The 13,511-nt window shown below is 39.7% G+C and overlaps 1 protein-coding gene across 1 annotated transcript in view; it reads left to right on the top strand.

The window, feature by feature from the left end:
• The window catches only part of PHEX (phosphate regulating endopeptidase X-linked), a 197,016-nt gene extending 183,774 nt beyond the window's left edge, over positions 1-13,242 (top strand). The window contains exons 19-22 of the mRNA XM_081221774.1: positions 3,281-3,346; positions 4,396-4,500; positions 8,560-8,636; positions 11,678-13,242. Coding sequence (XP_081077900.1) covers positions 3,281-3,346; positions 4,396-4,500; positions 8,560-8,636; positions 11,678-11,780 — 351 coding nt within the window. The 3' untranslated portion in view covers positions 11,781-13,242. The remainder of the gene's footprint in view (positions 1-3,280; positions 3,347-4,395; positions 4,501-8,559; positions 8,637-11,677) is intronic.
• Positions 13,243-13,511: the final 269 nt, after the last annotated feature.

Raw genomic sequence — 13,511 nt, 5'->3', positions numbered from 1 at the left:
GAGTGATTAAAACCCATGGTAGAATCTACATTAGAGCTTAGATTAGTATGACTCCAACATCACTACTCTTCCCCCCATATCATGCTCGTGTTCTCTTATTTGAAGTTCATTTTAAACCTGGGTGATGTATTGAGTGGAGACTATTCTACAACATCCATTTTGGCCAAAGTGTCAGATAATGAAACTGAATTCTGACAAACGTGTACCTTTGCAACAAGGACGATAGAAAGGGCATGCCTGTCTCAGCATAAATCCATCCAACCATCAGAAAACAGCTTCAGTCTCATTCCCCAAGGAGAGGGGGTGGCTTCCTTTGTGGATATAAAGGGCCATGCTTTATTTTTCTGGCTCCATTTGTGGAGGCCAGTCCTCTGTACCTGAACCATTATTTGCGTTGGACTGGGGGGAGCTCCAATGGAGCATCGGAGAAACGGGCTGTTAGCAGCTGTTGAGTCCTGAGAGGGAAACCTAGGGCCTTGGGGCTTCCCTGGTGGTGCAGTGGTTAAGAATCTGCCTGCCAATGCAGGGGACACGGGTTCCAGCCCTGGTCCAGGAAGATCCCACATGCCACCGTGCAACTAAGCCCGTGTGCCACAACTACCGAGCCTGCGCTCTAGAGCCCACGAGCCACAACTACTGAGCCTGTGTGCCACAACTACTGAAGCCCGCGCACCTAGAGCCCATGCTCCGCAACAAGAGAAGCCACCACAATGAGAAGCCCGTGCACCACAATGAAGAGTAGCCCCCGCTCGCTGCAACCAGAGAAAAGCCTGCGCGCAGCAACAAAGACCCAACGCAGCCAAAACCAAAAATAAATAAATAAATAAATAAATAACCCAAAACAGAAACATAATTCTCAACTTTAAAGAAAAATACTGATGAAAAAGAAAAAATACTGAAAAAAAAAATATCTAGGGCCATGTGGTCTACTGAGGTGGTCCAGAGTGGGAGGGGCCTGAGGTGTGAAGCTAGTCCTCAAACCTCTAAAAGAAAAGCTTAGGGGAACAAGGAAGGAGATTAAATTTGAGCATGAGTGGTTATAAACAGAAGCACTAGAGTCAAGAGGGGTTAAGACTTGAGAAGGTAAACTATTATGGAGCAAAGGCTCTGGACAGAGACTGCTTGGGTTCAAATCCTTGTGAAATATGGGCAGTTCAGTTAATCACTCTTAGGTCAGGTCCATTAGAAGCAGAGCCCAAGATAGGGGTTTCTTAGATAAAAAGGTTCATTGCAGAAGTAGTTTCAGGAGAAACCTGTAAGGTGTCAAGGAAGACCTGTTGGTTTCAGAAGTTTAGCCTCAGTCTGATCCCATAGAGGATTCTGGAGCATGAATTGCATCACAGAAATTGTTCAGCCTGGGATAAGGGGCTGGGCTATTCTAACTGCACATCAGTCAGTTACTGAGAGGTGAGGGTATCACCTCCCAGCAAGCTCCAGGTGAGGGGATTCCCCTAAAGCTAAGCTTAATCTTCCTGAGCCACTAGCAGTTGCAGGACTGGGTTCACAGTCCTGGTAGAAAAGGGGATCTGGTGCAGCACCAATGACATCTGCGACACGCTCTCAGCTTTAGACTCCTCATTTGTTAAGCAAGGACGGTGATAATAGCACTTACCTCATAGGAGTGTAATAAAAGAAAGAAGGTATGTAAAGCAGGAGTGGTAACTTTTGGGGACTGAAGCTAGGAGGATCCTGGGTGATTACAGAGATTAATGCTTTCTGAAGATTAGTTTTTATTCATTGGTATTGCTTGATACCTGGGGGATTGGGCTAGCTTAAAAATAAAGAGTTGGTAGCATCTGTGGCTTGAAAGTTTAGAACAATGTGTATTAGTTTCCTGTTGCTGCTATAACAAATCACCACAAACTTAGTGACTTGAAACAACACAAATTTATTATTTTACAGTTCTGTATTTCTGACTGAGGTCTCAGTGAGCTAAAGTCAAGGTGTCACCAGGGCTGCTTTCCTTTCTAGCTGCTGTAGGAGAGAATCTCTTTCCTTGCCTTTTTTTTAGAGGCTGCCCACATTCTTTGACTCCTGGCCCCTTTCTTCTTCAAAGCCAGCAATGACTGGTCAAGTCTCCTCACGTTGCATCACTCTGACACACTCACTCTCCTAACTTCCTTTTCCTCTATTTGTACAGACCCTTGTAATTACATTGAACTCACCTGGATAATGTAGGCTAATGTCTCCAGCTCAGGATCCTTAATTCAATCATATTTTAAATGTCCCTTTTGCCACATAAAGTAATATTTTCACAGCAATTTTTTATGACATAGACATCTTTATTATTATAGGGCATTATTTTGTCTCTGATGCAGGGATTGGCAAACTTTTTCTGTAAAGGGCCAGGTAGTAAATAATTTAGGCTTTGTGAGTTGTAAGGTCTCTGTTGCAACTACTCAACTCTGCCACTGTAGGAAGGAAACAGCCACAGACAATACGTACTTGAATGAATGTGCCTGTGTTCCAATAAAACTTGAATTATGGACACTGAAATTTGAACTTTGTATAATTTTCACATGCCACAAGATATTATCCTTCTTTCTATTTTCTCCCCAATTGTTGAAAAATGTTAAATCCAGGCTTACCTTGCAGCCTGTAGAAAAACAAGCAGGAGGTTGGATTTTGGCTTGTGGGCCATCTTGGTTTAGAATATTGTTTTGTCCTAGCCTATTTAAGGGTTTTAGAAACAATCTTCAAATGTTTGGAAGAATTTCTTCACTGTGCTTGGCTGGTTGTCATACATATTGCAAACCTTGACCTTGTGGTCTGCACTACTTCTATTGGATTTTTGTTCCCCATGAGAACTATCCTCTTTTTAATTTTTCATGGAATTTGCTGAAGGTAAAATGGTAATGGTTGGTCTTAAAACCTTGCTCCTGTGTGGATGGTAGATTTTTGGAAACATAAAGCACACTGAAAGGAATACTCAAATTAGGTGAGTTAATCAGAGAAAGTAATCTGTATGTTGATATTTCTATTTTTCCCCCACTTAACCAGAGTCACTCAGAATATGTTAACATTTTATTAGAGCTGGCTAAATTGGTGAGAATAGAGAGGTGGGTGAGAAAGAAAGTGTAGCATAATAAAACAGAAATTATGTTCAGGAGCACCTTGCTGGGGTTAGTTTGCCATCTCACAATATGTTATGACTACCTCTGATTTATTGAATGCACTTTTCTCTTTAAAATATGGCACTTTCTCTTGCTATCATATTTATGCCTCTTGCTGAATGACAGTTGGCCGTCAAACACTCTTTGTTTCTTTTTCTTTTTGTTAGGTGAAGGGGAAGAGGACCCTGGGAGAAAATATTGCCGATAATGGAGGTCTGCGACAAGCGTTTAGGGTACGCACTGCAACATTTGCTGTGATTTTGAAAATTAAACTATAAAATACCGTACGGGTGCACCTCAATTTACACCACAGACATTTTCTTGAGGAGTTAGAGTTCTGTAAATTCTATGAATTTCTGTAAATTGAATTATATTTCCCCATTGACTCTATTATATTCTATTATACGAATAGAGCTGCATTTCTTTCTTTTTGCTTTTTGGGGAGTAAAGTCACCCTAAAAGTAATATTTGTTATTAAGAATCATGTATTTAAAGGATAGTTTTCAGAAGGTACATTCAGTGTAATATTAAAACATGCTACAGAAATCTCAGGGCTAGGTTCATAGGCGTTTTCTTGAGTACAGTCTCTGTAGCCCTCCTTATAATTTTCTCTTAAAATACCAAACTTGTCAATTACGGTCAGAGGCTAGGGGTTCTCATATAGCGGGCCAGGTCAGAGTCCATAATAATGCTTTCATTATCCACTGGTCCATGGTTAAACAAAACACATAAGCAGCAAGATAAGATAAGAGCATGATGTAGAAAGACGTTCATAAAGCTAAATGCATTCAGTGTAAAGACCAAGCTGTTATTCTGAGGTTATATCTGTCCTCTATTCTAGTTAAAATATACTTTATTTTATAAAATGATGATGATTGAAGATTATAGTTTTCCCTCTTACCTGGCAAAATTTTAAAAAATTGCCCATAGATTGGCCCCAAAATTTATTTCCATACGGCTTGCCATTGTGTTAGATTTGTTTGTTTCCTGGTAGGAATACAAAGAAAAGCTTTTTTGGGGAAGGGGGCGTTATTTAACACGTGCCCACTTTGGCCCAGCTACTTTGGTATCTGTTGAGTGAAAGGTCTTTTTGCAGGTGAACCTGCTTCACTGTTAAGCAATACACCGTTGACTTGCATTTCCAGGTGTTGGTCTTCTTAAAGGAAAACTTGATAGGCTACATTTTGCACATGGTGGAGGATATATTTAATATCTCTGCACTGGCTGAGAAAAGAGAAAAGCCATTATTGCAGCAGATCATCTCTTCTACTTCTCTCCCCAGGCTTACAGGAAATGGATAAATGACAAGAGGCAGGGGGTTGAGGAGCCTCTCCTACCCGGCATTGAATTCACCAACAGCCAGCTTTTCTTCCTGAGTTATGCCCAAGTGAGTAAGACCAAGGAAGGGGCATCAAAGATGAGATGTGGGACTTTGGCTTGCTCTCTAGATCAAAGGGTTGGCACCAAAGTTTAATGGCATAACTTTGATTTCAGCTGAAATCTTATCTTGCTGCTTATTTTCTGGACAAATATCACCTTCATGTTCTATGGGACATAATTAATTAACTGATTGAATCAAGGTTTATTGGTATTTTTTATCAAGTGGGTTACCAGCCTTGCGGTAACTCACCTGATTTTTAGTATATCCTGACTTCTTAATGTATTTGATACTATTTGTAACCATTTCTAGTGACTCGTTCTTTGGCTTTCTTGGCCCTGTGGTTTCCTGCATTTCTCCTCCTTCACCTCATTTGCTGACTTTGCCCCACCACTCTCAACCTGTGGGGGACCCTCAAGGCTATGTTCCCAACTGCCAAATGAACATGTGAAGACAACTAGAGCTGAAAACAACAACAACAAAGGCAAGGAGAGTCATGTCACCCTTTTGTGAGTTTGATGGGCTCTCTGAGCAGAAATTGAAAGATGTGCCCTAAATAAGGCACAATTCTGAGTTCGAGTATCTGGCCAATGAGCCAAGTGCCAGTTGTTCTTTGTTATTCGGTTATTGCACTGATTTATGTCACAGTATGTAGGCCTCGTTTTCAAACAAGTCTGGGATGGGTTGATGACGGTTCTGATGCATGGCCTCACAGTGGGCAAATCTGTATATGTATGCTCAAAACTAGGCAAAAGTTTTCATCAGTACAACTTTCTGTTCCTCTTTTCGTTCACTCCTCAGTGAGCTCATTCATTTCCACGTCTTCTTCGGTTGACTCTGGCTAAAGAATTCTCATCTGCCTGGGGTCTTTATTTCTTAAAGCTGACATGACAACACTAAGTAAATGATCATTTATCAACCTGACATCAGCAAAGGTGGAGTCAACAACAAAGTGACTTTCCTTTTTAGTTTTCTCACTTCTATCAACACACCCTCACCCTCAGTCTTTGGGTCTTCCTGGTTAGGAAACCTGGATTCTTAGGTCTTATTTGATTTACCTATCCTCATTTTTATGACATGTGTCCCAAAAGCTGATGTTTCATCCTTTTAACTGCTCTTCAGATTCAGCCTCCCTTTCTCCCCATTACCCTATTTCGTCATCTGTAGACTGTCGGCCTCGGTCTCATCTACTCTGGATTATCCCAACAGCCTTATGGCATGTTTTCCTGACTTCGGCATCTTTCTACCACTGCCTGTCTTACATGCCACTGAAATAGCATTTTTATTTCATTACTGACCTGCCGAAGGAACTGCAGTGGCTCCCAAGTGCCCACCACATTGAGACCGAACACCTTTCAAAGTTCTCCTCAGTCTTATCCAACTCTACCCAGCCAGCTCTAAATTCCCAGAGCTCCACCGGACTCACACTTAGCCGGCAGGTGTCCTCACTTCCACCGCACAGTGTTATGCTCATTATTGTCTCTGTGGTTTTGCTTTTGCTTTTCCTTCTACAAAGTGACGACCCCCTTTGTACTCCTCCCCCTCAGATTATTCAGTTCCATCTTTACCTTCAGGATCCATGTCAAGTTCCACCTCCTCCACATCTTCCACAAACTTCCCCAAGGACTCCAGTTCTCATTAAAAAGAAATCTCCAACTCCTTTGCACTTATCTTCATTACCATGCAGTTGAATACTTAATTGTTATCAAAATGTAAAAGACTTTTACTTTTATCTTCATAGCTAGTGCATCTTCATACACTTCTTATTTGTCTCCATAGCATCTAGCAAAGAGGCTGGGTATATTGAAGACGCTTGACATTTTTAGATAAATTGCTTGAGAACACTGAGATTAACACAGTTCAACTAAGGAGACTTTCTTTTGGGTCAGTACTGGGTCAGATGTCTAAAATAAGAACACAGATATAGTTAGAACTTTCTAGAGCAGGGATTCGCAAACTAGAACCCGTGAGCCATATGTTGCCTGCTGTCTATTTTTGTAAATAATGTTTTATTGGAAAACAGCCATGCTCTATACTTTACACATTGTCTGTGGCTGTTTTTGTGCTACAGTGGCAGAGTTGAGTAGTTAAAACAGAGACTTATGATCTGCAAAGCCTAAAATATTTATTATCTGTCCTTTACAGAAAATGTTTCCTGTCCTCTACTCTAGAGGACAAAGTACAAGGTCTGTCAGTTCTTATTTAGGTTCTTACTTACTAACTTAAGGTCTATCTTAGTAGATGAAGTAAATTAACTGATATCAATGTTACAGTCATAGTTTTGAAATGTCTCCAAATCAAATTTCAAACTATGTGTGACTTACTTTAAAGAGATTAAGAAAAAAATGACAAGATATTTTATATTACTAATGAGAAATTTATCTTGGAGCTTTTCCTACTAGCGGATTGAGGAGATTTTCAACCTTTTGTACATTGAAATAAGTCTGCTTATAAGGAGTAAAATTATTTTCTCTCCTGAGAAGATACTAGGAAAACAGTAAGAACAAAAATGTGTTTTTAGAAATCTCATAAATGATATATGAAGCAAAGACAATACTATATAAGAATGTAAGAGGAAATAACTTATGAAAAAGTGAGGTAAAATTGTGAGAAACAACTTCACCTTAGCTAGCTTCTGAGGAAGTTAAGTGCTCCCACTACAAAAAGATCTTCAAAGTCAAATTCAGAACCACAGTGACGGATGGTTTATCTTCATCAAAAGCAATAAAGCAATAGCATTGTATCACCTTTGCTGCTTCCTGTATCCCTGTAGTTTCTGTAACCTGTCAGTTTTTCCTCAGATATTCTTCTTATCCTTCTTCTCTCTCTTCTCATTGCTACTTATTTAGTAGACATTCATTGGGAACCTTCCTGGGGCCCATAAATAATCTTCAAACTAGTCTCTCATTTCCTCCTACTGCTATACCCCTGCCAGATAAATCTTTTAAAAATATATATTTTTATCACCTTTGTGCTCAAGACCAATGTTTAAATATAGTCTAAACACTGTAGCCTCTTGCTCAGGACTTCAGAAATCTGGGCCTATCCTCACCCTCCCCTGGTCTCCCATTGCTGCCCACTATGCACCACACAGTCCAGCCAAGCTGACTGTCTTGCTTTTTCTTCTCTCAGACATGTCTTTGTTTCCATTTTCTCCTCCACTTGGAATTCCCCCCATCATATTCATGTTTCCTAGTTCTATTCATACTTCAAGCTATATCATATTTCAAGACACAGTTCAAATCAGGATTAAGTAGGTGAGGGTACACGAGCCGACAGTGCAAGGAAAAGTTTTTTCTTATTCATGCTCCATGTCCAGCATGGCCCAGCAGTGGGGCTCTGCTCGTAGTTACTACTCAAGGACCTGGGTTTTGGAGTCTTTATCTCCACATGTGCTTCCGTGGTCACCACAGGAGTAGGGAAGAAATATGAGGAAATGTGCACTGGCCCTTAATTGTAGCATCTTAAATTGTTCTTAATACTCTTAAAACTTCTGCCAGATTTTTAAAGCTTCTGCCAGGAAGTGACATATATCACTTCTGCTCACATTTCATTGGTCAGAACAAGTCATACAGCCATGCCAAACTTCAAAGGAGATGGAGCAGTGTCCTCCTATCCAAGGCCTGAACAAGGATGAAGCAAACAAAGCACCCAGGGTGCAAAATACTTACTTCTCATGACCATATTCAATAATGGATGATTGATTCATTTTATTGATTCAGACGAATGTGGTTAAATTTGATAAGGGCTATTCCAAGCATTATGTTAACTGAATGAACACATTGGTTGATTCCTGGACACAAATGCTATTCTCTTGATTTAAAGCATTTGTTTGGAAACCTCTCTTAATTTACTCAAATTCTGGAAGTATTCACAATGATAAAACTTTCTACTCTGGGGATTGGAATAATAGATGTTACTACTGGTGAAGGTTTTATCTGATCTACTAAAACTGCTTGTCATCCGTTGAGTCTAAAGTTACTCTTCAGTATAATTTAGAGCAATTAAGGCAGTAGAAAATGTGTAATTGAAATGGAAACATAATTATCGGGATGTTTTCTCTTCTAGGTGAGGTGCAATTCCTACAGACCAGAAGCTGCCCGAGAACAAATCCAAGTTGGTGCTCACAGCCCCCCTCAGTTTAGGTAAGCAGGCACATGGGTGACACTAGTTTGTTTGTTTTTTTTTTTTTCGGTACGCGGGCCTCTCACTGTTGTGGCCTCTCCCGTTGCGGAGCACAGGCTCCGGACGCGTAGGCTCAGTGGCCATGGCTCACGGGCCTAGCTGCTCCACGGCATGTGGGATCTTCCTGGACCGGGGCACGAACCCGTGTCCCCTGCATCGGCAGGCGGACTCTCAACCACTGCGCCACCAGGGAAGCCCTTGTGACACTAGGTTTTAACTGTGCATCTCCATCTTCTCCCCTCCCCAGCCATCCCAGGGCTCTAAAATAGGTGATCTGATCAAAGCCTGCATTGTGAACAGTGATAGCTCCATTTCACAGACAAAAAAAAAAAAAAAAAAATCTGGCCAAACAGAAACTAAGCATCTTTTCTTTAATTAGTAGGAAGCTGGTTTAGTTAGCATTCTCTCACCTAAATTTCTGTAGTAGGCTTTTGTACACACCTCTAGTATCAAGAGATCTATGAGATTGTACAAGACTCCAAAGGTAATTTAGAATCCAAATCATAGCTTTAATATTAATCCCCATTTATTATCTTCCAATTTTTGAAAGGCAGCAATCCATGGGTGCCCTGAGCACACCACAGGTGCTCAGTAAACTGGCATGTTTGATTTATCCAACTGCCTACTTTTTAGAAACATGGGCCAAAAAAGTCTCTTTTCTTAGATAAGGATGAGATCTTATGCACTGTGGCTTAAAACACCTAGAGCTCTGGTTTAATTTGTGTTGTGGAATATCCTATTTAATGCCTCTTGTTCTTTCATGCAGCCAACCAACAGACATGAATGAGTGCCCACTTTCTGAATAGCTCTGAACACCAAGGAGGATATATGGTGATATTTAGCTATTGTAATTCATATCTGGAGGCAAAAGCTCTACATTTTGGCTTTTAGTTTGAGTCATATTTTGAAACAATTGCTTATATATGAAGGGAAAAGAATTATGAATTACAATCTTATTTAATTGTCAGAATGTATAAAATATTAAGTAAACATAAAATTAAGGTTAATATTACTTAACCCATGCTAGGTTTCTAGCATTGTTTGAGAGAAATTTTCTATAGTAGGGGACAGAGTTATAATAGTAAATGCAAGAAAACGTAATAATTTGTATTTATTTGTTCTTTGCTTAGAACATATTACATCTGGATATCTTTATATTTAATGTTTAAATGAATCCATTAGCATATTGCAGGAAAGTCATCTAAATTTTCTTCTGTGTTTTAAAGTCTTATTCCCAAAGCCTTGCCTTAGAAATGCTTCAGAAATTGACTATAAATTACCCAATAGCATAAAAATCTAATCATTGTGTTAGAAATTCTCCCCCACTGGGCTAAACTGTCAAGAATGCTGACAGTCTCTAATGGACTAAAATTTGATTCCACTGACAAATGGTGCAGATGAAACCACACAGTGGATTAATTACTCAACAGATAAGTTTTTAAAAACTAATTTCCTTTTACTAACTAGTTGCCTGTAATGTTGGATTTTAGCTGATAATATGCAGAGTATACTTACTGATTGTCAGCTAAATTCTATCCTTAACACTTTCCCAGGGTGAATCATACTATGAAACCTGCATCCCTCCCCATACATCCCAGCTAAAACACAAGAGATTATGGGGATTCGGGGATACAGGCCATTATATTCATTCAAGTGCCCATAGGGAACAGAGTCATTAGGGAAGAAACAGTCAGTGACCGAGAATGCTGTCTCTAGTCAGCCTTTTGAACATGCAGTTGAATAAGAAATAGATGAGGGGGGAGGTTTTTTCCTGGCTTGTTAGTGATCTCTGCGGTAACTGTAGATATTGAGTGCAGCAGAAATCACACAATGGAAATAGCACTTCCAAAAGGCAGTTAGAATCAAAGTGCTGAGTAGGAATCCGCAGTCTTTACTGCAGTCAGGGAACTTGCAAGAACACCAGATTTTGGAGCTAACTCCAGTAAAGCATTACTCATCAATAACAGCTAGACACCATTCATTAGTTTACGGTTGCATAAACCAAATTCTAGGTAAATATGAGCCTTCAAACATAATAGGAGTTTATACAAAGTGTTTTTGTAGATTGAAAGAGTTCTTTAAAGATAATTTAGGGACTTCCCTGGTGGTCCAGTGGCTAAGACTCCGTGCTCCCAATGCAGTGGGCCTGGGTTTGACCCCTGGTCAGGGAGCTAGCTCCCACGTGCCGCAGCTAAGAGTTCGCATGCGACAACTAAAGATCCCGCATGCTGCAACTAAAGATCCTGCACGCAGCAGTGAAGATCCCGTGTGCTGTAACTAAGACCCTGAGCAGCCAAGTAAATAAATAAATAAATAAATAAGATTTTTTTTTTAAAGGTAATTTAAAGATAGCAACAACCTGGATGGATCTTAACAGACATAATACTGAATGAAAGAAGTCAGAGGCAAAAGAGTGCATACTATGTGATCCACTCATGTGAAGTTAAAAAACAGGCAGAACTAATCTATGGTCAGACTAGTAGTTATGCTTGGAGCTGCTACTGTTGGGGCACACAAGGGAGCCTTCTAGGTGCTGGAAATATCCCCTGTCTTGATGTGGGTGGTAGTAGCATGGGTGTATACGTGTGAACTCAATGAGCTTTACATTTTAAGTGCGTATACTCTCTATCAGTTATATCTTCCTTAGAAAGTTAAATTCAAAAATAGTTAGAAAAGCTAAGTATTGGTAAATCTTCTAGTTTGTAGGAATTTGTAAATTTATAGGAATGTACGACCCTATATACGATTTATAGGAATTGTAGATCCTACAGTTTATAGAAATTTGAAGATATTTGGAAGATTAATAGCATTTGTCTGGTTCTAGTCTCGGCTCTGTTAATTTCTTTGGAAATTTACTTAACCATTTTGGGTTTCAGTTATCTCCCTGTAAACAGATTAAATGAATGCAACATTATATCAAGCAATATACTGATACAGTTTTATCCAAAACCTGTTGATTTGTAAGAATTAAATGACATGGACTTTGACATATCTTTTTCAGGGTCAATGGTGCAGTTAGCAACTTTGAAGAATTCCAGAAGGCTTTTAACTGTCCATCCAATTCCACGATGAACAGAGGCACGGACTCCTGCCGACTCTGGTAGCTGGGCTGTTGGTTTATGCCATCCTGAGAGAGTTGTGCAGTGCTCATCACCTACTGCTTTAGGCCTGTGTTCCCCTGAGGATGTTTACTTTTGATGCATCTTCATTACTTGGGTATTGCTTAGATCTAAACAGTATCTATTCAGAGTTGTAAGGCTTAAAAAAATGGAATACAAAAAATCGAATCAAGTATGTTTCTTTAGAAAACCGAACCAACAAAAATAAGTCCCTAGGCTGCTTTTGTTAAAATGCTGTCTGCTGAATTGTTGCTATTGTCCATTTTAGTGTGTAAGCCACAGCTAAGTGGTCCATATCATTTTAATCTACAGCTTTGCAGGGGCCCTAAGTAGAACGTATCCAGAAGAAAATTCAGCCTATTACACTTGCAACCCTCAGTGATGTGGACATGTGCGAGGATACCTGGGAGGTCTTTCTGCACTGTGGAGCGCACTGTGAGATTTCACACATCGTCATTACATAGCATTGATTAACTCTAAGGTAGTTAGATTAGAAATATGTTGAATTCTCATTTTACAATATTTGATGAAGTTCTTGCCTTCAGCTTTGGAGTCTATTGGCATGAAAACGTGCCTCACAGCTTGTATCTGGTGTAGCTTATTGCCCTGTTCAAGTCAGCATGAGCAAAGCTGGCAGAAAGGCTGCTTGGTAAAGGTTTGAGTTCATCGAATAGAAAGACAAGGTTGTATCTGTAAGTCCCAGAAGAAGCCAAAACGCCTAGTCATGCAACAGTGGGGACACTAAGAAATGACATCTCCAAAATTTGATCTAGTCTGCCCAAACCTTGGAGATTATGTCATATGCTGGATACTTCTCTTCAGTCCAATTCCTGGTTGTCTTGTTATCCTCATATATGTGCATTCTCCTGTTTCTGAAATGAGTAGGCATCGAGAAAATGATTTTCTAATTCCCCATTAGGAATGTATGGCTTTCCTTCCCCTTTAGTGCAAAGGGACAAACCCCACATTGAGGAGGGTGCAAAGTGGCTCAGTTAAAGTTACCTCTCTTTTAAAGAACCTTTTTGAAAAATTTCTTGATTAAAGACATTTTAGAATCTGTTGATTGAATTGAAAATTCCCTTCATAGTCCAAAGAAACATAATTTGTACTCTTCAAGTCTTCTTCTAAAGAGTCTGTAAGAAAGAGCAGTATTACGTTTTTGAGCCTCAGAGTTCTGTCTTTTCAAGTGAACTACTCCATCTCTTATTAGAGAGCGTGTGTGTAGGATAAAATTGTAATGGCCTTAAAGTGGTTACCTGGCATTTTCGGTTTCTTAAAATAGCCATCCCCCCTTCACATTATTCCTTGTACATGTGGTTCTAGGTTAAGTAGGCCAATAGGAAAATCTCGGAAGCAAAATGACAAATTCAGGCTAACCATAGGAAGCCATTTTACATCCCTGGGATTTGTCATTCAAAAAAAAAATATATATATATATATATATATATATATATATATATATATATATGTATATATAAGTGTGTGCCATGTCCTTTTGTAACCATGGGAACTTAAGAAGGGAGGAAAATGCAGGGGCACCATCATGAGGAAAACAGTTCCACTGAGTTAGTCAGAGGAGAGTGATTTTCCCCTTGACTTCCTCCTCTCTGAATAGATAGACTCCTGAAGAGCAGCTACCTTTTCCTCCTTAACCATGGCTTAATGTGACCTTACTTTGTATTTTGAAAACAAGCAGTTACTGTGTCCTTTCTGCAG

This window comes from Mesoplodon bidens (assembly GCF_964165515.1).
Source record: "Mesoplodon bidens genome assembly, chromosome: X".
Taxonomy (NCBI): domain Eukaryota; kingdom Metazoa; phylum Chordata; class Mammalia; order Artiodactyla; family Ziphiidae; genus Mesoplodon; species Mesoplodon bidens.
Note: the sequence above shows the minus strand (reverse complement) of the source record. Positions and strands in the feature narration are given on the sequence as shown.